The following is a 25,151-nucleotide window of genomic DNA, read 5'->3' on the forward strand; positions in this document are numbered from 1 at the left end:
ACTCTATGCTACTTTCTCCCCACCCCCACCCTCCTCTAGCTTATCTCTCCACGCTTCAGGCTCTCTGTCTTTATTCCTGATGAAGGACTTTTGCCCGAAACGTCGATTTCGAAGCTCCTCAGATGCTGCCTGAATTGCTGTGCTCTTCCAGCACCACTGATCCAGAATCTGGTTTCCAGCATCTGCAGTCATTGTTTTTACCTTCTGCCCATCTGTCAACAGATTTAAAGTCTTTATTTCTATTGATGTACAGTTGATTATTTCTCTGAATTTGCACAGATACCAAGTGTTTTATACAATGGCTGGGTAGCCATGGATGTCTTTTGGAAACTAATACAAAGAGTCCATGGGAATATGTTAACATTGCCAGCGTGCCCTGGAGAGTGTGATAATGTTAATGGCATCCCAAAGAATGTTTTAGCATTTGCAGTGGGCTCTGGGGCCTGTTGTAGTATTTACAGGGAGTCATTTGAAATCTGACAACATTTGTAAGGGGTCTATGTGAGTGTGTTCACTTTTGCAGGGGGTTCCTGGGTGTGCAGTAGCCTTTGCGTGAGGTTCTTTGTGTTAGACATAGCAGAAATCCATGGGAGTGTGTTAATAATGACAGGGGTCCTGGGGAGTATGTTAATATTTGCAAGGTATTCCCAAAGAACATAACAATATTTGCAGGGTGTCCTCATTTTGAAGAGTTTAGAACTCTAGAGCTGCACTGGGCAAAGACTGTAACTTAGCCTTTATTGGTTACTACTGCTTGGTATAATGGTAAAAATGTTTAGTTTGGCAGCAGCTGCATTTACTGTACAGTGTGAACACACATTGTGACAGAACGAGGTCAGATTTCCTCTGGATGAAACAATATTGTGCATCCTGGCATGTTCACCCCACCTCACATGAACTGAATATGAGCGTTACTACATTCTGCATAGATTTGATCAGCAGATGGAGAAGTCAGATTGAAGACCAGGTTACTACCAGAAGGAATTCTGTCAGGACAGAAAGAGAGGATCTCTTTCATTTGGAAGCTAAGTGCCCCTTCAGGAACCTAAAGAAAATGTGATCGACCCTGATGGGCAGACAATTCTGGATGATGGTGGCTATTTCAGATAAACAAGACAGTGTGTGAGAAAACAGACTGATCTAGGTTGAAAACAACAGCCTTGGGAACTCACTTAGATCAGTGCCAAATTAAAAGCTGTGCTCAGTAAACACCAGCACACGTTTGGTCACCGTGATGGGGCCAGTTGTTTTTGCTTAGTTAAATTAATAATGCCACCTGGGGTGTGTTTACGTGGAAAAATCCTCTGGCAACAGAAACAAAAACAGGGTGCTCAGTCAGTACAACAACAACTTGCATTCATGTAGCACCTTTAAATGGCCCTAGCCTTTGATAACCTTTTAGTACTTTTCGACAAGATGTAATGCAGTGTTTGAAGTTACTGTCAAGTTTGCAACTGTATTCAGTGGCCTACTGTGATGTAGAGTGTGAATATTGTGAGAAACAGTCACAAACCAGATCATATAATAATTAAAGTGGTCATTTATCTTGGTGAATAAATTAGAGATTGAAGTTTAAACAAAATTTTTCTTCTGCTCTTTAATGTTACTGTGTACATTTATTCCATTTTGTTTATTGGCTTCAATTTTCTTAGTTTAATTATTTTTTTCTATCAAACCTCTTCCCCTCATCTGAAAATGAACATTCAGTCTGAAGAATAGTCAGTAATCACTGGCTCAATGTGCTGGTTTTCTGTTTGTGCACCTATATGGTGGCTCAGTGGTTAGCACTGCACCCTCATAGCTCCAGAAACCTGGGTTCAATTCCCTTGGGCGACTGTCTTTGTGGAGCTTGCACATTCTCCCCGTGTCTGCGTGGGTTTCCTCCTATACAGTTCGAAGATGTGCATGTTAGGTGAATTGGCCATGCTAAATTGCCCATAGTGTTAGGTGCATTAGTCAGGGGTAAATGTAGGTAGGGGAATGGGTCTGGTTGGGTTACTTTCTGGAGGGTCAGTGTGGACTTGTTGGGCCAAATGGCCTGTTTCCACACTGTAGGGAATCTAATCTAATACTGTCACAGTGAATGCTATCAGCATCTCATACTTTTGCAGCAGACACTGTGCGATCGGCTCTCCTGCTCAAATTCTAGAAGGGATTGTTGGAAAGTAGTAAGGAGCAAACAATATGTCAGATGTACAGAAGCTGATGTAGAGTGCTTACTGCCACTGCTATAATATAGAGCAACTAATGTAGCACAGGTCAGTGTTAATGTCTGGTCTGTATGTGACTGGCTTTCATAAGGTCAGTTGAGCCATCTTTAACACTGCAAGGGTCAGTGTTGGGTCCACTGCTGTTTGCCATTTTTATAAACGACCTGGATGAGGGTGTAGAAGGGTGGGTTAGTAAATTTGCAGACGACACTAAGACCGGTGGAGTTGTGGATAGTGACGAAGGATGTTGTAGGTTGCAGAGAGACGTAGATAAGCTGCAGAGCTGGGCTGAGAGGTGGCAAATGGAGTTTAATGCGGACAAGTGTGAGGTGATTCACTTTGGTCAGAGTAACCTGAATGCAAAGTACTGGGCTAATGGTAAGATTCTTGGTAGTTAGATGAACAGAGAGATCTCGGTGTCCAGGTACACAGATCCTTGAAAGTTGCCATCCAGGTTGACAGGGCTGTTAAGAAGGCAAAGTTAAAAATCACACAGCATCAGGTTATAGTCCAACAGGTTTAATTGGAAGCACACTAGCTTTTGAAGCGACGCTCCTTCATCAGGTGATTGTGAAGAAGGCATACAGTGTTTTAGCTTTTATTAATAGAGGGATCGAGTTCCGGAACCATGAGGTTATGCTACAGCAGTACAAAACTCTGGTGCGGCCGCACTTGGAATGTTGTGTACAGTTCTGGTGATAGATATAGGACAGATGTCAGAGGTAGTTTCTTTACTCAGAGAGCAGTAGGGGTATGGAATGCTTTGCCTGCAATTGTAGTTGATGCACCAACTTTAAGTACTTTAAGTCATCATTGGACAAGCATATGGACGTACATCGAATAGTGTAGGTTAGATGGGCTTCACATTGGTATGACAAGTCGGCGCAACATCGAGGGCTGAAGGGCCTGTACTGTGCTGTTATGTTCTATGCAGAATGTATTTCAAACCCTCCACATTTAAGATGCTCCTTAAACTTTAACTTTTTGATCAAGCTTTTGGTTACCTGCCTTCATATCTCCTTATGTGGCTTAGCGTCAATTCCTGCTCACTAATGATCTTGTGAAGTGATTTGGCACATTTTATCACTTGATAAATGTTACATAAGTGCAACTTGTTGTGGGAATATATGTAGACAGGCAGGAGATTGGAAGAACACAGCAAGCCAGGCAGCATCAGGAGGTGGAGAGTTCGACATTTCGGGTGTTACTGTTACACCTGAAACATTGACTTCTCCACCTCCTGGTGCTGCCTGGCTTGCTGTGTTCTTCCAGCCTCCTGCCTGTCTACTTTTGATTCCAGCATCTGCAGTTGTTTTTGTCTCTAACGTGGGAAGATATGTGGCAGGATCCAGGGTTCAGAGTGAAATCAAGGCCACGGATGATACAATGGCTCATTCCCTGAACAGCAGGAGAAGAGGGAGGTAATGTTTCGTAGCCCAGTGATGGAAAAGCAGATTGTACAAGGGTAGAGCTGAAGTAGGTAGCAGAGGGAATCTGTATGACTGAATAATAATCGTGTAATGAAGTGATGGGATGGGAGTGTTGGTATTCTGAAAGGTTGCGATCCAGGAGGTCAAATAATTTTTCTCAGCAGCTGATTGGATATTTCTGGATCACTGCTGATTGTTGTGCCATTGCATTTCCAACCAGTTAAGATTGGATTATGCAAAATAATATTGAGATAATCTCACCATCGGGAATGATCAAAAAGGCTGGGACTCTTTTCTTGGGTTGAGAAGTCTAAGGGATGATCTACGGAATTAGATTAGATTAGATTTCTTACAGTGTGGAAACAAGGTCCACACCGACCCTCCGAAGAGCAACCCACCCAGACACAGTCCCCTACATTTACCCCTTCACCTAACACTATGGGCAATTTAGCATGGCCAATTCACCTAACCTGCACATCTTTGGACTGTGGGAGGAAGCTGGAGCACCCGGAGGAAACCCACGCAGACACGGGGAGAATGTGCAAACTCCACACAGACAGTTGCCTGAGGCGGGAATTGAACCTGGATCTCTGGGGCTGTGAGGCAGCAGTGCTAACCACTGAGCCACCATGCCGCCCTAATCTAATGGAGGTTTTGTGAAGCAGCTCACTAGGATAAACAGTGTCAAGATTAGAGTGATGCTGGAAAAGCACAGCAGGTCAGACAGCATACGAGGAGCATGAAAATCAATATTTCGGGCAGGAGCCCTTCATCAGGAAAATAAACTCTGATCTCCAGCATCTGCAGTACTCACTTTTGCCTAGATATGAGTGTGATGGAATACTCTCCACTTGCACGGGTGAATGCAGCTCCAATATCACTCAAGGAGCTCAGCACCACTCAGGACAAAGCAGCCTGCTTGATTGGCAACTTCAACATTCACTCCCTTCACCATGGTTGCACAGGGGCAGCAGTGTCTACCATTTGTAAGATGCACTACAGTAATTCAGCGTGTTTCAAAACTGTGACCTCTACCACTTTGAAGGGCAAAGGTAGAAAGCACCTGGATCCACTGTCACATACAGGTTCCCCACCGAGGCATGCACCATGATGACTTGGAAATATCTCATTGTTCCTTTAGCGTTGCTGGGTCAAAATCCTTCCTTAAAAATACTGTGGATGCCCATACTCCACGGACTGCAGTGTTCAAGAAGGTGGCTCATTACCACTGTCTGAAGGGTTGCTATCGATGGGCAATAGATGCTGGCCTTGCTTGTGATGTCCACATCCCATCAAACAATAAATTTTAAAAATATAAAGAGGATAGCAGGATTCCCCTGGGGCTTCAAAGGTCCAACGATGTGATGAGATTAATGTTCTGAGTCAGCAGGAGTGGCTCACCTTGTGGGAGAATCCAAAGCTAGTTACTGTAAATGTTAAGATGGGCAATGGTAAATTCAATAAAGAACTTTGGAGAAACCTGAGTGAGAATTTAGAATATAGAATTTAATATGGCAAGGAATTGCTGAGCCAAATGGCACAGAATCCAAATAAATTAGACTATGGCGACTTTACCTTCTACCTGAGATAGGTACATAAGAGAGAACCACATCAAAGGATATGCTAATGGAATGAGATAAAATGGGAGGAGGAAGCTCTTTGAAATATAAACAGAGGCATAGACCAGTTGAAGCAATAGGTTTCTGTGCGGTAAAATTCAATATAATGGTAAGAAAACTGACATTGGAAATACTGCAGATATTCCAATGATTCCAATCGGATTCCAGGCAGAAATACTCCAATCATTCAAGTGATTGCATTTAATACATTAAATGGATAAATATGATGGTTAGAAAATTTAGTATAAGTTCTGGAGACCTGAAACAAAGAGGTCAGGCAACATCTGTGGAGGGAAAGCTGACTTAGTGTTTTGAGTCCAATGACCTTTCATCCGAACTGTTGGTGTCTCCATGGTTGGCACTGCTGCCTCACAGCGCCAGGTACCCAGGTTTGATTCCACTCTTGGGTCACTGTCTGTGTGAGTTTGCACATTCTCCCCGTGTCTGTGAGGGTTTCTTCCGGGTGCTCCCACATTCTGAAGATGGGCAGTTAAGGTGGATTGGCCACGCTAAATTTCCCACAGTATCCAGGGATGTGCAGGCTAGGGTTAACCATGAGCAATGCAAGGGTGATGGGGTGCATCTAGGTGGGATGCTCTTTGGAGGAACGGTGTGGACTTGATGGGCTGAATGGCCTGCTTCCACACTGTAGGAATTCTACAATTCTAAGCTAGGAAAAGGTGGTATTTATGCTGAAGACAAAGCTGAGAGCGCAGGTAAGGGAGAGGTGAGCAGCTGGGTGCAAATGGAGCCCAGAGAGAGAAAGGGATATGGAAGGGGTATAGCAAGGAGAGGCCAGGACAGGAGAGAAGAAAAGCAGAATAACTGGTAATAAGAGTGAAAGGCAGAATAGGTGAACTGTACTGACTTGCAACCCATATAATGTGGTCATGGGCCTAGGAATACGTGAGATTGGATGACTGTGCTAAAAGCAGCCCATGTCATAACAGGACTGTTACTTGAAGGTTATTGATTTTTTTTAAAAGAAATCCATCAGGAGCTATATTTTTATACCTTCGTAATTTGGTGCAACATAAATATATTTGCATACTTCAAGGCTTTTTATATGCAATGCACCTTGGAAGGGTTTGTAGATCCCTATGTCTGAGTTGCCGTTTGCATTTGCAGCTGTAATTCAAAACTCCTCAGAGGCCTTTTTATTAATCTTTTTATTATTGGTAAATGTTTATAATTTGGCTGTCAGTGCACAGCCTTCCAGAGTGGTGTGCATACTGTGAAATTGTTGGTACCCAGCTTTTGACTGTTAATTCAACAGAAAATGGCGCGTGAGTCTGTAACATGCATCCAGCTGATGAGGCCTGGTCTGGGGAGCTGTCTTTGTTAAATGTACCCAAGTTTATGATGTATTGATGGTCACACTAAAGCAATAAGAAACATCCAAACTGGAGGTAGTTTTTATACAGGGACATCACCCTGCAGGAATTTGTTAAATAAGCAGAGTGACCGACTTTAGTTGCAGAGAGGTTTTGTCGAAGTTAATTTCCCCTCTACTTTTATAATGACATTAACAAAGAAAAGATTAAGGATAATATATTTTCCAATACCTGCATGAGTTTTTTCCAAACTTGCCTATTACTGCATCGGAGAATCTACACTATCCTTCCTGCAAACTCACAGACGATCCTTATGATTAAGCAAACCATATAATTGGGGACAATTTGCACAGGGTCCCATTGGGATGTTGGAATGTGGGTGGGGGAACTGCAGGTTCCATTGTCCATTGTTCACTTCACAATTTCTTTTCTGATCCAAGTGTGCAACATTTGGGCAACATTTGTGTCGATAGTTATTAAAACCAAATTGTGTGTGTGTGTGTTTGCATTGCATGTATTTGAGGGTTTGGTGGTGTTTGGAGTGTTACTGATGTAAAGCTGCAGTATCCATTTTACATTGGTACTTTTAAGTTTGCTAGCATTTGGCTTGTTACTTGTTTCTTCCATCATTGTGAAGCCTAGGCAAATCCCATGAAACCAGATGCCGGTGAGGCTATGCATTGTTGGTACTGACTACATGTGATTTAGAAAACAGGAGTACAAATTAATCAGAAAAATGATTCCTTGACCATTGGGCTGCAGTGGGAAAGAGTGAGACTATGTGTGGACCTGTTTCTACCTTATAATGTGAGGCTCCATTATTAGTCTTAGTTAGGGCCTCTGTAACAGCGAGTCTGCGTGCTAAGGTTTAGTTTTAAAGCTTAAGAAGGCAGAAACATGAATTTCCTTTGACCTCTGGAAATATCTAGTTTCTTGAGAAGCAAAAAGAAGTGTGAAAAACTCAACAGGTCGGTCAGCGTCTGTGAAGTGAAACCGAGTTAACATTTCTGATTTCACCTCTCATCAGAGCATTCCCTGAGAGCACAGTTTAGGAAAATAGAGCAGAAACACAGATAATTACTTGTCTTCCACCTAGCTCCAACACAACTAGGGCTTTCCAGGGGAAGTAGCATAGCAGCATCTCCAAGTTTAATGGAGGTTGAGTAGGTTCTTTGTCCAATGTTTCATTTTCTGGTTTCACTTGATTCAGGAAAATAAAAGAACATCACATTTTGCTATAGTATGTTTCCATTGTTGATTAAGAAGCAATCCTAAAATTCTGCAAGACATTATTAAAAACATTTGAATTCTTTGACAAGCAGGCAGTTCTAAAACTCTTGTTGCACATTCTTGTCAAAATAAGTGATTGGATATAGGAATGGTCAACTTGAGGATATGGAGACTGTTCCTTCCAGAATTCGAGTTTACTTTGCTTTAATGCATCCAATGGATATGTTAATGCCTCCACACTTTAATCTGTTAGTAATCTGAACATATGTTACATTGTCTTGTGATAAATGAGCTTCATATTTTCTCTTGGGTTGTTAAGTAATGCAGTTTCCTGTCGGAAGATTTTTGTGATCCCTGTGACTGGGAGTAGTAATGAATAACTAGCTGCCATGTTATTGGCCAGTGCAACTCAAAGCCCTGAAGCTCAAAATGCCAAATAGTATTGATTTGAAATGGGTCCAAAGTTAGAATGTGTCCCTTATGTCTGGAATTGTTTTATGTAGTGCATTGTAGCAATCCTTGAGAGCATCGGCCACCAGCACAGTGTCAGCACAGTGACTCAGTGGTTAGCACTTCTGCCTCACAGGAGCCCAGGTTTGATTCTAGCCTTGGGTGACTGTCTATGTGAGTCCCCACCGGGTGCTCTGGTTTCCTCCCAGAGTCCAAAAATGTGCAGGTTAGGTGGACTAGCCTTGGAAAATAGAGTTACAGGGAGAGGGTGGGATGCTCTTCGAAGGGGTGGTGTAGACTTGAGGGGCTGAATGGCTTGCTTCCACACTGTAGGGATTCCAGCTGAACTCATAATGCAAATTGCTTGCAGTACTTGTACCAAATTTTAATTGCCTAGTATTTCAGGAGAAAATTGCAATGTGCTTGTTCATCTGTATAGAAGTACAAAGGGTACTGCAACTTTAAATATATTTGTGTGGTGAGTGGTGCAATTAATGTTTTTATTGGCAAATTATATACTCCTTTTTCATCATTGATTGTTATCGATGAGTGTTCCTTCTGCTAGGGCATTATCTAAAAGAACATAAAATGTCTTTGATTGCATTGCAAGTAACGAATAATCAATTGGAACAAAGAATGATTAATTGAACTGTAGCTAACAGAAAGTTAAATTTATTTGACTGCAAGGTTAACTTAAATTATACAATGCACCTCTAAACATTGAAACAAACAACAGATTTGTAATGTATAAACTCCATTGCACCACAAGCCTGTGAAGGACTGAAAAAGATATAGAAAGAAGGGAAAAATTGGGTCTTTCTTTTGTTCAGAGAGATATTTTTTGCCCTGTGCTTTCTCCTGAGGCAGTTTCACAACAGTAACTATAGCCAACTTGAAGGGTGGAGATACTCCCATGCGCACAATGCTATTCTGGGACCATTTGGAGAACTTATGACAGAAGAAGATATCATCCGTATAGAAAAGCAAATTGAAAACCTTCAAGTCATGCATAAAGTGCAGAAGGTGGAGACGGAGCTTGAGCAGCTAGAGCTTGAGCTTCAGCAACTCCTGCCTGTGTCTGCTGCATTATCTCCCGAGCATTTTACTGTGAACCCAAAACAGGTACATGGACAGGCAGATGACCTGCCAGCTTGGTGTAACAAGATATCGACCTTACTGAAGAGCATGGCGATCCTTCTAGCCACTTTAGGTGGCAAGGAGATAGACATTCCAGACACAGTGTCTTCCCATGACCAATACAGGATACACGTGACTGATCCAGTGAAGGTTTCTCCAGCTAAGGAGACAAATATGAACATCGGACGGTCTCAATCATTCAGTTCAACAAGAGAGGACGTCCAGAAAGAAATCTTGCAATGCGGTGTGTCAGTCAAAAACATAAAAGCAAATTATGAGTTGCAACTGCAATCTAAAATGTCAGATGATATGCAACACAGAGTTTATAAAAGGAAGAGATCTTTACCCGTTGTACCTCCTAATGCAAATACTATTTTGGAAGAACCTCATAATTTTGCTAACAATGAAATTCCAAGTTCTGAGTATAGAATGCAAAGTAATCATAAGCCGTTGATGGTGGAAGAGCCATTAATTATACCAGCCCATGCATCTTTGCTGTTTTCTAGTTCAACAGACACAAGCAAAAATGATGTAGACCAATATTTAAATCTAGACAATGAGACTTTATTTAGTCCAGATCTCATGACCAGAAGCCTCCCAGTCCAGACAGACCTCAGCTGTGTCCAACAATATATAGACATGAGGAAGGAACGGATTGTGTACCTCTTCCTTGAACACTGGAGAAAATGGACTTTCACTGAATCATTCAGGCAAAACCAAATGGCACCAAGTATTTCAGATGCTATGGCTGAGGATTTCAAAGACATTCAATACCACGATGGACTGCTGTACAATACGTCAGAATTACAGTCTGAGATCATCAGAGGAAGAAGCGATGATGATCGCCTTCTCTACTTCATGAAACAGAGGCAAGTCGTTGGCAAACTAATCGGCCATTGGAGGACAATTATATCTCAAGTCCCAACCCGCCAAATAAAGCGACTAAGTCAACATTACAAGATATACTGGCCTGAGCAGTTTCTCCCTCATGTTAATGGTGCTTCTGTTGATTACAATAGCTTAAGTCTTGACCTGTTCATGCTCGGGTACTTCCAATTGTTGGAAATGAACATGACTCGCTCCGAGAGGAAATTCCGACACATCCTTTGCTATGAGATGTTTGACCGCCTAGGAAGCCACAGTTGGGAACTGATAAGAAATTTTCACAAAGTCGTCATGGAAGAGATTGAATCTGGAAAACGGGATTGGGCTGATGGATTTGAAGACATTAAGCAGGAGTTCTTTGGAGACAGGGTTGATGCAGTTGACATTCACCAATACAAGGCAACAACCCAGCAACAGCAGTCAGAGACAGAACCTGCAGAATTATCTCGACAGGAGTCATTTGTGAGTACCACAAACAGTTTCTCAGTCAGTGACAATATAGTCGATGAGCAGATACAGAGAAGCAAAGTTAGAAAGGAATCGATTCAACTCATCTCTGAACTTGGAGAATTCTGCAATGAAGAAATATGCCGATATATTGATCGAAGCTTTTCATTCTGGAAGGAGAAAGAAGCAGAGTTATTTGTTATTTAAACTGACACCAATGTTTTGAGATTAGGAAGCTAATACTTGTCATACTGCCTTGTAGGAGGTGACTACTTTTTAAGAGAACAATGAGATGTAATGGTATTATAGTTAACTGAGAGATGATCTGTTTGAATTGAGTTTTCACTTGGCAAGATTGAACTGAAGGATCCAATACTTTGCAGCATGACGTTTTCAAATATTAATTTATTTGGTGTCGATCAACAGTTTGCGTAGGAATAACAAGTAACAAATATTGCATCTATTGCAAAGTGTATTTAATTTATCCTTCGTATAAAATAATATTGAGGGTTTATCTCCAATCACTGGCACCAGTTGGAATGTGTTTTTTGCAGGTGAGTTAAGAAACCAGAGCTAAGTGAGTAAAACATCTCATCATTTTCCTGCAGGGCTTCCCCAGGTGGGGTTGAGCGTTGAAAATCTGAGATCACTAGCTCTGAAACAGCAATAGTCACATGGAGCTCTGCCTGCTTCCCCTGCCATGCTCTCACTGGTCTCCTACCTTGTGTCCAAGTCTCCTCCCCACTCAACCTTTCCTCACTGTGAGAATTTGACCATTTTCAAACCTCGAAATGGGAGGCTTTCCTGGTGTGGGGACAAGTTGTGGGAAGCACCCGTTAACTGTGTCTAAGAGAAACCCAGTTTGAGTCTCAAAGGATCGTGCATATATGTTTTGTGCTTGACTTGGTACCGTTTCCTTTATTTTCAGGACTTCTAATCTATCATTATCCCAACTATATTTCCTTCTTGCTCAATAATATGGCAGTGAAATGCCAAGCTGTGAGTCTGGCTTCTGTGCTTTCCTCTTTTCAATCTGCTTTTGTTACAAACTTACAGCTGGATTGAACTACCAAAGGGTCCCAAACTAAATTGTCCAGTTATTTGTTCTTGTCACATTTTGGAGTAAAATTAATTGTTTTTTGCTGTAAAGTGCAAGATTACTATGTTTTGCAATAAAGTGCAAGGTGTAAATATAGGGTAGGGGAAGGAGTCTGGGTGGGTTATTCTTCGGAGAGTCAGTGTGGACTTCTTGGGCCGAAGGGCCTGTTTCCATACTGTGGGGAATCTAATCTAATTATAGTATGTTGTATATTTCTAACCAAAATATGTAAGAATGGTGTTACACTCCAAAAAGTGCTCGAGAATGCAGGCTATAACTCTGGCCTCTGAATATTAGGTTGTCATCTGTTGAAAAATTCTCATATTAAGGGAATGAAGTAGCAATTGCACCCATCCTCCCATTGTAGGTAACTGGTACTCCTGATATAGAGCCATGATTCTGTGTGAAAAGATAGCTGTGGTTTTAATGGATAACTATTGTTCTCAGTATTCAATATTGTTTTCTTATGTTATTAGCTGCTAACTTTGAAGTTCCAGCAATTTAAGATGTTATGACATTAAGAATTAACTGCAATTTGCCGAGATTTCTGCCACACGATTTTGCAAAGCAGAAACTTCCATCTGGAATGATGACAGTAAATGTCTACCTGCATTGATGATCTGATTGTATGATTCTGACTTCCTACTAGCACCAACTTAATTATTCTTTTCAAATAGCAACCCATTTTACATCTTTAAAGAGATCTTTGGTTCGCACATTCAGTGAAGTTTATTTTAGCTCTTACTTGACAGAAGGTATTTATGTTTCTGACATTGTCTACTGACCATATACTAATGAATTTCATCATATGTATGAGAAAGGGTTTCTAAGCAGAGAGCTGACCTTCTGTTGAGCAGAAAGAGTAAGTTCCCTCCATTCAAACTAAAAACCTGTTGATGGTGCATTCTTCTATCCTGGTTGACTTTACAATGTGTCCATGATAAGTGAATATGCCTTGTTGATGAATGCTGAGGTTAGGGCTAACAAAGGAATAAAGAACTATTGTCAATGTGAAACAAATTGTTAAAAGAGTAAATAGTCCCTCCCAATTGCACAGGGGTGTGAGAGAGTAGTGTTATTCTTGTAGGGATTTACTTTGGGGACTGCCAAAACTTCTCATCCATTTTCACATGAGAGCCACTTGGGCAAGTTACAAGATGGCAATTTTCCCCCGAGCCTGCACCCTCTGAAAAAGAAAAGCGGAGAGAGAAATTTTAGGAAAATGTAATAAAAAAGAGATAAAGGAGCTATTCATGTTGTACTTAAAACTAAGGGACCATTGTGTAAGGGCCCAATCTCAGATTTTTACTGCATGTTTCACCACTACAATGAATGTCCCTTTCTCTACCATGTTGAAGATTAATAAAGTATGTTTAAATTAAATGAGAAATCTTGTTTAAGAGAGCAATGGAATAGAACTGTCTAGTGTTGTGTTCAGCACCTGTCTTATGCATCACCTTTTTTGCATTCTTTTTGTAATCGAGTCACCTTTTGTTGAAGATGCAGCCAAATCTGCGTTTGTACTTGGCACAGTTTTGTTTCGGTCTGATGCATTTCAGAATCCCAACAGCGTGGAAACAGGTCCTTCAGCCCAACAAGACCATATCGACCCTCCGAAGAGAACCCTAACCAAACCTACATTTACCCCTGACTAATGCACCTAACCTACTCATCCATAACTCTACAGGGAATTTAGCATGGCCAATTCACCCCACCTGCTCATCTTTGGATTGTGAGAGGAAACCAGAGCACCTAGAGGAAACCCACGCAGACACAGGGAGAATGTGCAAACTCCACACAGACAGTCGCACAAGGCAGGAATCAAACCCAGGTCCTTAGCGCTGTGAGGCAGCAGTGCTAACCCTGAGCCACCGTGACACCCTAAGTCTAAGTAGCAATCTAAGTCTTTGTCAAGATCCTAATAAAGATCACTTTTGAACCTTCAAAAACAATCTACATTATGTTATAACTTTGACTTTGACTATTGGGATAAAGATGGGAAAAGTTGAGGAAAAGGATCAGCCATGATCATTTTGAGGTGGGCTTGAAGAGTGATATGTCATACTCCTGCTCCTTTTCCTACGTATCTTCGGTTACAAGTTAATGTATCAAGGTTTCAGACCACTCTGAATAGTAAAAAGATCATCTTGACTATTGTTGAATGGATCCATTGTCGTGTTGGGTAAGTCCTGGCTGTTTTTTCACCCAGATGGCCATTCTTCAAGCCAGGAGGTCTGTCAGCTTGAGTGAACAATCATGAATTGATTTGAACCTGTTAGATTCCAATGTTCCTACTTACATTCCTTTCACAAGGGTCTTCAGGATTGACATTGATGTGAATTTCTCCCTTTCCCTAACCCAGGCAAATTTTATTACAACTGCTGTGCCCTAAAGGTTTTCTTAAATAATTGGCTTAGTTGCCACACTGTCCTGTTTCTTTTGTGAGCCATTGCTTCTCGGGACCCAACATTGAGAAGCTGGTGAAGGAGCAGATTGGATGATTCCAAGTGGCATTTGTGGTGAACTGATTTTGCCTGATTGCCATTCCATCAGCCTCATCCATACATTCTACTCAAGTGACACATTAGTATTTCTGGGACAGTTCTCACTCTACCAGGGAGGTCATATCTATGATGTCCTTGTGAGGACTCACATAGTTGTCACCCAATACAATGGCATCAAGACATTTGGAAAAGCTGCAGAATACTCTACCTGATCCTGGAGAGAATTGTTTATCATTATTTGAATACTTCCATGACATGCCCAGGATCTGAAGAACAAGTTTTTTACTGCTTGCTTTGTGCAGGAAGGATTCCTCAGGTTTTTCTAAGTGGAGCTGGTGTGGAGTACACATTCCTGCTGTAGGCTGCCAACCTTGATGATGCTAAAGGTTTGACCCCATAAATTGAGAGAGGGCATGTGGCCTGTACAGTGGGCCAGAACAGAGGGTTGCTTTGTTGTATAATTGCTTGCAGAACAGAGCTCCTAAGAACATTCCCTTCAGTTTTGGGATATAGAAGGAAAGGGACTATCTTCAGCCAAGGCTGGTCATGGAATGAGCATGGGAAAGTTTAATGGAGAGGTTAGCAGAATGGACATCTTGAGCTGGAGTTGTCTGAGGTGAGCTGTTTATAGGAAAGGAATGAATATTTTTGCAGCAAGTCTGTTTTTACTGGAAGAAATGTGGAAAGAAACAAACCGTGCAAAGCAAAACTTTCAACTGCAAAGTACTTGGAGTGGAGAGAATCAGAGTAAATATCTTTTTTCTTTTCTTGTTGAGACCTTCAGAGAGAAAATTGTATCCAAACAGCTCAGGTTCAAATCTTGCCCAACTCAATGGTTTTTTTTTGTTGGGAAATGACAAGAAAAGCCATGCTGAATAATATGCTTCTATGACCAGAAAGCATGCCAGGCAAGACTGGACACATAAATCACTTTTCAATGGTTTTCATTGAGCTGGACCGCTCAACAATGTAAATCATGAAGATAAATGGCACTTAGACTACATCTCACTCTATCTGGAGAAACAAATTGGTAATCCCTAATCCAACAATTTCTTTTTTCAATAGGTCTCCCGACACTTATCGACTCGGACTTGTCGTAGCTTCTTTTAGGTGGTGTTCCTCCATTGACTCCTGGTGCCATAATATGGAGCTCCATGTAGGAGCCTCCAGGACAACTGTGAATGATTATTTTCTCCCTAGGAATATTTTATGGACTTCTCGATCTTAACCATGAATTCGACATATTAGACCATAACTACAGCCTATCTCACTATCTCTGTCATTACAAAGATGTAGATGTAATAGGACAATGTGTTCATTCTTTTGTCTCTACTGCTGAACTTCTTATCCATTCTTGTTTGTATTGTGCGTAAGTGAGATTAGCAAAAGAATTGAGATTCATTCATTTAGAAATCAAAATTATCATTAATTCTTTGAAATATTCAAAATCTATCAGACTAACAGAACTTGAGGAATTTTAACACAACAAATGTGCTGGTAGGTAAACTGGAATCCAAATTGGAAGATGTTGCTTGAGGGGCAAATATTGGCCAGGATTTATTTAAAAGTCCCTGGAGATTTGAACTTTCAAAATTTGTGAGTTGAGAGTAATAGCATTGGACCACGGTTGGCATTGAATTAATAATAAAAGCAAAATTTGGTGATGCTGGAAAAGTGAGATACAAACAGAGAGGTGAAACTCAGCAGGTCTGACAGCATCTGTAGAGAGAGAAAAGCAGAGTCAATGTTTCCAGTCTGATATGACCCTTCTTTGGGATGGAAGAGTCACTGGACTTGAAACATTAACTCCATTTATTTTTCTTTCTCCACAGATACTGCCAGATCTCCTGAGTTTGACCAGTGTTCTCTGTTTTTGTCTAAGGAATAAAAACTGCTCATGCACTAACGCTTCAAGTAATCTGCTGTGGAGCACCCTTCTTGCTACAATTGAATTTGATCTTTGAAACTGACTTAAGTAAACTTGTGAAACATGAGAATATCTATTTGTAATTAAGACATTACATAAAAGAGAGAACAGTAGTGTGGGTCAGGTGTGTTATACAGTTTAGCTAAAATGTATCTATTCAGGAAAAGTTAATTTTCATCTGATTAACAACTATGATTCTGGTTATGTAGCAGCATAGAGACAACATCTTACTGAAATTGTGTGAAGAAGCAGTTATTCATGATGTCTTGTAGCGAGTTTGCTGTCACTTTTTTTTGATGTAACAATGGTGTGTAACTTGTATCTTGAAATAAAGTACTGCTAATCTAATGGCCTTTGCCAAGCTACTCATGGTCGTCACTTGTGTTTTTTTTACATTGCGACAATTCCCAGGGGAATCATTAATTATTGAAACACAGCTTTTCTTACTGGCTTCTGTAAATTAAGCCATCAGGTTGGAGTCGGGACATTGCAAGTCCGAGTGCTGGAGTGCTAGCTTGAACCATTTGGTACTCAACAGGAGGAGTATTCATCAAGTTCTCATCTTTCAGAATTATCTCATTCATTACACTGTTCGATATTACTGAGGGCATTTGAAACAATGTATTGTCTTAGTTTTCAGGTAAACCAGACTCTTGGAAAGAATACAATGAATTTGGTGGAATTGCATTACGTAACTTAATATATTTAATGATGAAGGAAAATAAAGTTTGGAGACGTAGTTTGATCCAATCCTTTGTACAATCTTCAGTGCCTCACAATGTTCCCTTATATAGTTTATTTGTTTTAGCTCAATCACTCGAAACCTTTTGAATCTTTCATTTTAGAGAACTTTGAAAAGTGTTTTGCGCTGTTTACAAGTTTTTGACAGCCTGTGTGAAGCTAAACCTTCTCGAGGTAATCTCATACCAGAGACTGAAACTCAAATTTATTTGTTACACTGGACATAATTACAACAATGAGAAGCTGGGATTACTCTACAGTGATGTGAAATCTGCAATATGATGACTCAATTAAATGTAATAGACTTTAAAAGATAAGAAAGAAAGAATATAATAAAGAACTCGGATGCTGGGTATCTGAAACAAAAAACAGAAATTGCTGGAGAAACTCCACAGATCAGGTAGCATCATTGGGGAGAAAGCAGAGTTAACATTTTGAGTTTTGTGACTTTTCATTAGAAAGAATTTTCATTTCTTTACCACCTTTCACATCCTCAGGATATCACTGTTGTGGAGAAGGTGATATAGTAGTAATGTCACTGGACTAATCATCTAGAGGGCCAGTGAAGGAAACCTGGTCTGGCCTACGTGTGACTCCAAATCTATAGTGGCGTGGTTGCAAATCACGGTGGGTCAGGCAGCATCTGGGGAGAGAGGGCATGCTAACATTTCAAGTCGAGATGAAGAGTCATCTGGATTTGAAACGTTAGATTGCTGTCTCTCCACGGATGCTGTCTGACCCACTGTGATTTTCAGACTAATCATCTAGAGGGCCAGTGTAATTCTCTGAGAGCACAGGTTCAAATCCCATCCATCCAGCTGATGGAATTTAAATTCAATGACTAAAATAGGAAGCTAATTGAGAAACCACAAAACTATGACTGAGTGTTGTTTGAAAACCTGTCTTGTTTCACTAATGCCCCTTTTAGTGAAGGAAACCTGGTCTGGCCTACGTGTGACTCCAAATCTATAGTGGTGTGGTTGCAAATCACAGTGGGTCAGGCAGCATCTGTGGAGAGAGGGCATGCTAACATTTCAAGTCGAGATGAAGAGTCATCTGGATTTGAAACGTTAGATTGCTGTCTCTCCACGGATGCTGTCTGACCCACTGTGATTTTCAGAATTGTTTTGTTTTCAATACAGATTCTAACATTTGTAGTTGACTCTTAACTGCCCTCTGAAGCAGCCTGGCAGTCACCCAGATCCAGAGCAATTAGGGATTGCAACAAATGTTGCCCTTGCCAGTGACCCCCACATTGTGTGAAAGAATGAGAAAAAAATGCTGCAGAGTCCATGAATTACTTTTCAAGTCGTCAGTGCCATAATGTAAGAAATGTTAATAAACTGATACCACAAAGACAATCACTGGAAACCTGAAATAAAGACCAAATGCTGGAAATACTTGGCAGGTCAGGTGGCACCTCTGAGGTGAGAAACAATTACTGTTTCACGTTCTGAAGAAGGGTCCCGACGTAGAAAATTAGCTCTGCTTTCTCCCCATAGATGCAGTGTTTCTCCAGCAGTTTCTGTTTTATTTTGATATTGATTTATTTATTGTCACATGTGTCTTGTTACAAAATACAGTGGAACATGTTGTATAGTGTCGCCATTCTCTGGCACCATCTTAAAACACAGAAAAATAAACCTAAACATAGAACATAGAGGCAGAAATATTAAAAAAAAAGAAAGAAGTCCAAACTTATGACTTAAGTTTTCATGTTGATGACCTTTTATCAGGACTGGATAAAACTTTAATAAATAGACTGAGGTGGTAAAGAAATGGCAACCATTTTAATCAAAGAAAGTTTTTTTTATCTGAAGAAAGGTAAAGAGATTGAGTCAATATGTTACAGTCTCAAGCATTTCACATTTTAAATGTCTTCAAATGACTGAGGTAATTGGTAAAACAAAGATTAGCATTTATAACAGCAATAGGATGTCTGCAAATGTAGTGAAACTAATTCAACCTGAACCTTCGAAAAGACATTGAATTAAAAAAAATTAAGAGTTAGGACAAAGTGCAGGGCAATGGCATCAATTGGACAGCTCTTTCTTGAAGCATCACTCTTAACAGTGATGAACTGAATGGCCTCCTCCTGTGTTTCCCAATTGATAGAAGACCATGTTGACCCATCTCCATTTTTTTGTGCAGGAAGAGCAGGAAAAAGCTCGTTTTGCTAATATGCCAGCATGGAAGAGGGATATCGTCAAAAAGAAAATAGATGAAGAAAGGTATGTGGTCCTGAGATATGAAGAGATGCATTTGTCTAAAATTTTAATCTGATACGTTTTGCAATATCTAATTTTATGTCTTACTTTCTTTCCCTTACCCCCAGGGAGAAAAAGAGGTGAGTAATCCTTTACTAATTTTCTATGTGAATATGAAATATTAAATAGAAGCCTTCATTAATAAATGTGAATTTTTAAAAAATAATTGCATTTCCTTCTAGTGCTAGCCCATAACACAACAACAAAGGGAAAAACACAAGGTTTTCACAGAGGGTGAAGATTTGACTGTGTATTAGTTTTGTACCAGTTAATTCCAAAGGATAATGCCCAATGATTTGTGAATTTCTAAACTAAAAACCGAATTGTCAAGGATCATTTTCGGTACAAGGTCGCTGACTTGAAGGTGGCTGAATGAATAACTCCATATATACACAAAAACATCTTTTTCTAATATGATACTGTACAGGTAACAGCTAGAGAGGGGAGAGGGTCCACATTTCTAATAGCTATATTTGGAAATGATTATCTTCTTAACAAGGCAACTCCATCCCCTCTGTCCATTTGCCTGTCCTTTTAGTAGGATGGGTATCCTTCAATATTTAATTCCCAGCCTTGATCTCCCTGCAGCCACCTCTCTGATACCCACAATATCATACCTGCCAATTTAACTCTGTGCTACAAGCTTATTTACCGTCCTTCTATTACGACGTGGTGTTTAAGTACAACACCTTCAGTCTTGTGTTGACTGACCCACTTCTCACAGTTGCCCCCTCATCTGTTGTGCCTGAAGTTAGATTTATGACCCTTTCCATACTCTCTGTCCTATCACTTGTTCTAGAAACTTTAATAACCTCTGTTGGGCCCTCCTTCCCTTTAACTTTTTCCTTAAATTTCCATGCAACTGAATCCACTTCCCAGTGTGTAACTTAAAGCTCTATCCATAGCCTGAGTTATGCGATTTTCCAGGACTCTGGATCCAGCATGATTCTCATTGGAACAGCTCCCTCCTTCCTCAGTACTGGCACCAATGTCCCATGAATTTGAGCCCATTTTTCCCACACCAATTTTTAAGCCGTACATTTACCTCTTTAATCTTGTTGACCCTGTGCCAATTTGCTTGTGGTTCAGGTAGTAATCCAAAGATTATTACCTTTCTTCATAGAATCCCAACAGTGTGGAAAAAGGCCACTGGTCCACAGTGACCCTCCAAAGATTATCCCATCCAGACCCATTCCCAACCTAATACTTCCCATGGCCAATCCACCTAACTTGTACATTTTCGGATTGTGGGAGGAAACCAGTGCAACTGGTGGAAACCTACGCTGACACAGGGAGAATGTGCAAACTCTAAACAAACAGTTGCTTGAGGGTGGAATTGAACCCGGATCCCTGGTGCTGTGAGGCAGCAGTGCTAACCACTGAGCCACTGTGTTGCCCCCTTTTTTTGGTTCTGCTTTTTAAATGGAGCCCCTAGCTGCTCATATTTACCTCCACAGAACCTCTTTCCTCTTTCTACCTTTATCATTGGTATCTGCGTGGACCATGATAACTGGATCTTCCCCTCCCACTTTAGGTTCCTCTGCAGCCGAGATGAGATATCTTGAACCTGTGCACTAGGCAGGCAACACAGCCATCTGGATTCTCGATCCTAGCTACAGAGAATACTGTCTTTTGTCCTGATGATACTATCACTGATTATAGCTACCCTTCTCTTTTCTGCTTTGTCTTAAATGGCTCCCTATACCATGGTGCTCATCATTCCCACAGCCCCAGCTCTCATCCAAACAGGGAGCAAGATTCTTAAACCTGTTAGTCAAGCTCAATGGCTGGGCCTCCTTCAGCACTACCTCCTGGATCCCTAAAGCTGCCTCACTGGTAGTCACACCCTCCTGTTCCTGACCTCTGACTGAAGTCGAGGTAGTTCATCTGAAGGATATGACTGCCTCCTGAAACACAACGTTGAAGAATCTCTCCTCCTCTCTGATGTATCACAGTGTTCAAAGCTCAGACTCCAACTCATCAACTTAGGGCAAGATTTCTTCAAGCAACCAACACTTGCTACAGATCTGGTTACTATGAACTATAATGAAGTCAACCAGTCCCCACATCACGCAGTTAACAACACAGTGCCTGGCCCTGCATTTCTATTTTAATTACTTTGTTCTTAATTTGATCTTTAAAAATTTTATACTGGTCTTTTAGTTTGTAAGCTGTAAACATTTCCCCGATTTACCTTCAATCTGAAACTAACATATAGAGGACAGTTAAATTAGTAGCAATCACCAATCAATGAACTTACAGTGTGAAGCTAACCGACCCCTGTTCTAGTTACACCACAAATTAGTTTTCCTTGACCATATTAGATTATGAAGATGTGCCTCACTGGGGAAGCACGCTGGAAATCAAGCCCACTATTCCTGGCTATATCACAGAACTTAAATCACACAAAATTCCCTGATTTAGTTGTCATTTACACCCAAGTTGGCAATAAACACATACAGGTTTCTGTTCTTAAGAAATATTAAGACCAAATAAAAGATCAAAGCTATATGTAAACAGTTATAAACTGTCAACATATAACTCTATTGATTGGAACTCAAACTTCCTTATAAACTACCTCCAACTCGCCCACCTGCCTCCATCCTCCCCAACACACATAGACACAACAAAATTAATGTCATGGGGGGAGGGAAATGCTGGGCGTGCAGTTCAGTGGTCTCGGTCCATAGGGTTTGCTGAGATAATCATTTTAGCTTGCCAGGACTTGCTGCTTCTCAAAGTCTTTTTCCCACATGCACTTGCAGGAGGCTCAGAGCAACTAATTCACAACTTATAAAGTCTCTGAGTTGTTTGATAAAAGCAACAGCTTACAGCAACTGGTGAGGAAAGATATACTAATCTCATTCAGACTTCAGTTTTCTTTCCTGCAGACAGAGAGAGAAGACCCCTGACACTATCATTCACACCCACAAGCTGTTCAATCTGAACCAATTACATAGCTGTTGGCAGGCAGAAAGCCTGTGTCATCAACAACGGCTCAGTGGTTAGCACTGCTGCCTCACAGCACGAAGGATCTGGATTCAATTCCACCCTCAAGCAACTGTGTGGAGTTTGCACATCTGCCCCATGATTGTGTGTGTTACAGTCCAAGGTTGTGCGGGCTAGGTGGATTAACCAGGCTAAATTGCCCATAGTGTTCAGAAATGTGCAGGATAGGTGGATTAGCCATACTAAATTGCCCATAGTGTTCAGGGATATGCAGGCTGGGTGGATTAGCCATGCTAAATTGCCCATAGTGTTCAGGGATATGCAGGCTAGGTGGATTAGCCATGCTAAATTGCCCATAGTGTTCAGGGATATGCAGGCTAGGTGGATTAGCCATGCTAAATTGCCCATAGTGTTCAGGGATATGCAGGCTAGGTGGATTAGCCATGCTAAATTGCCCATAGTGTTCAGGGATATGCAGGCTAGGTGGATTAGCCATGCTAAATTGCCCATAGTGTTCAGGGATATGCAGGCTAGGTGGATTAGCCATGGAAATGTAGGGTTAAAGGGATAGGTTTAGGGCGTGGGTCTGAGTGGCAGGCAACCAATCAGCTGATAACTTGCAGACCTGATTTAGCTGCACCTGCAGTAAACCCTAGTTTTGAAGTGCCTTGCAGATTCTCTTGAACTTAGAATCATAGAATCCCAACAGTGCGGAAAGGGACCGCTTGTCCCATCGAGTCTGCATTGACCCTCCAAAGAACATCCCACGCAAACCCAGCCTCCCACCTTATCCCAGTAACTCCACATTTACCACGGCCAATCCACCTAGCCTGCACATCTTTGGAGTGTGGAAGGAAACTAGAGCACCCAGCAGAATCTCACACAGACACAGGCAGAATGTGCAAACTCCACACAGATAGTCACCCAAAGCTGGAATGAAACCCTGTCCCTGGCGCTGTGAGGTAGCAGTGCTAACCACTGAGTCACCGTGCCACCCCTTAGCCACTTGCATGGGTTTTGACCTGAAGGTTGACCAGTAAATACCATCATATTTGACAATATCCTCCTGGGGAGGGCACTGATTTTCAAAGACATTTAGTACATGATCGAGGGTCTCAATTACAGGAAGTGGGTCTTCCCATTGAGAGTCATATCCCTGCCTCACTGGTGGTGCGCGGCTTGCCCTTCTCTTCCCATCCAAACATAAGTGAGAAGGCAAGTGGTGAGGTAAAACACAGAGTCCGCAGGGAGATGTCGACAGTTTAAGTGAACATTTTGTAGATGGAATATTATATGGAAAAATAAAAGTCGTGCACTTGGACAATTTGAATAGAGAAGCTGGGTATTACTTAATTGGAGAAAGGCTGCAGAAAGCCATAAAACAGAGGGATCTGATATCCAAGTGCGTGAATCACAAAAAGAAACTTATATTCTAATTCATTAGATAATTAGCAACTGGAATGTTGGCTTTTCCTTTGAAGGGAATAGAGTATAAAAGTCGGACGGCCTTGTTAAAGCAATACAGGGTATTAATCAGTCCACAGCCAGAATACTGTGAACAGTTTTGGGCCCCTTATTGAAAAGAAGATGAGCTGGCATCGGAGACAGTGCAGAAAAGGTACACTGGGCTGATCCTGGGTATGGAGGGATTGTCTTAGGGGGAGAGGTTAAGTAGGTTGGGCCTGTACTCATTGGCATTTGGAAGAATGAGAGGCAACTTTATTGAAACATACTAGGTTCATCGAGGGTTTGATGGGGCAGAATGCAGAGGCTTTTCCCCTTTATGGGAGACTCTAGGACCAGACAGAACAATCTCAGATTAAGGGGTCACCCATTTAAAACAAAGGTAAGGAGGAATTTCTTCTTTCAGAAGTAATCTGAAGAACTTTTTAACCGCAGAATGCTGTTGAAGCTGGGTCATTGATTATATTTAAAGATGTGACATAAAGTTATCAATAAAGTAAGCGAGAATTATGGGGAAAAGGCAGGAAAGTGGAATTGGGGATTATCAGATCAATCATGTTCTTGAACAGCAGAGCAGACTCAGTGGGCTGGATAAGTTTAGATTCCCTACAGTGTGGAAACAGGCCCTTCGGCCCAACAAGTCCACACCGATCCTCCGAAAAGTAACCTGCCCAGACCCATTTCCCTCTGACTAATGCACCTAATGCTAAGGAGCAATTTAGCATGGCCAGTTCACCTGATTGTGGGAGAAAACTGGAGCACCTGGAGGAAACCCACGCAGAGAATGTGCAAACTCCACACAGACAGTCGCCCGAGGCTGGAATCAAACCTGGGACCCTAGTGCTAACCACTGCGCCACCGTGCCGCCCTACTTCTGCTCCTACACCTGTCCTTACTCACCTCTGGCCTGGGTCTCTGGTTGATACTGGGCCCTTATTGGGTGTATTGCTGGCAGCATCCAGTGCAATTGGATGGTACTGACAGGCAATGGAGAAACAGGCAGCTGGCCAGCAGCTCCCAAGGGGTTGGTGATGGAGTGGTCTGAATTCTCCCTCCAGGGTCATGGATGGGGAGATGGGAGGATTCAGTACTGGCCACCCAAGTGACCATCAAGCATTTATCAGGTCAGGCCTACTCCACTGAAGCAGGCTGGTCTCTTCGCAGTTCTACAACTGGTTACCAGAATCTGCCATGGGAATACTGAATTCTGCATAATATTCTATAGCAACATAGAAATTTCTTAACAAAAATAAACCAATATCCATCCAGTAAGCTGTCTGAATCAAAGTGGTGGCATGATGCCATGACAAGAAAAAGAAGGAAGCATATGTCAGGTACAGACAGGAGAGATTGAGTGAATTCTTAGAAGAGTATAAAGGCAGTAGGAGTATACTTAAGAGGGAAATCAGGAGGGCAAAACGGGGACATGAGATAGCTTTGGCAAATAGAATTAAGGAG

General features: G+C 41.5%; 1 protein-coding gene across 3 annotated transcripts in view; it reads left to right on the forward strand.

Annotated features, from left to right (window-relative positions):
* espn (espin) overlaps positions 1 to 25,151 on the forward strand; it is a 190,758-nt gene that overhangs the window by 162,640 nt on the left and 2,967 nt on the right. For 2 of the 3 annotated variants that reach the window (XM_043676084.1, XM_043676086.1), the window contains 2 exons: positions 19,165 to 19,244; positions 19,349 to 19,360. In XM_043676084.1, the coding sequence (XP_043532019.1) occupies positions 19,165 to 19,244; positions 19,349 to 19,360 (92 nt within the window). Of the gene's footprint in view, positions 1 to 15,410; positions 15,493 to 19,164; positions 19,245 to 19,348; positions 19,361 to 25,151 lie in introns of those variants that run through there. The other variant, XM_043676085.1, reaches the window with a different exon arrangement.

This window comes from Chiloscyllium plagiosum, chromosome 34 (genome assembly GCF_004010195.1).
Source record: "Chiloscyllium plagiosum isolate BGI_BamShark_2017 chromosome 34, ASM401019v2, whole genome shotgun sequence".
In the NCBI taxonomy this organism is placed as follows: domain Eukaryota; kingdom Metazoa; phylum Chordata; class Chondrichthyes; order Orectolobiformes; family Hemiscylliidae; genus Chiloscyllium; species Chiloscyllium plagiosum.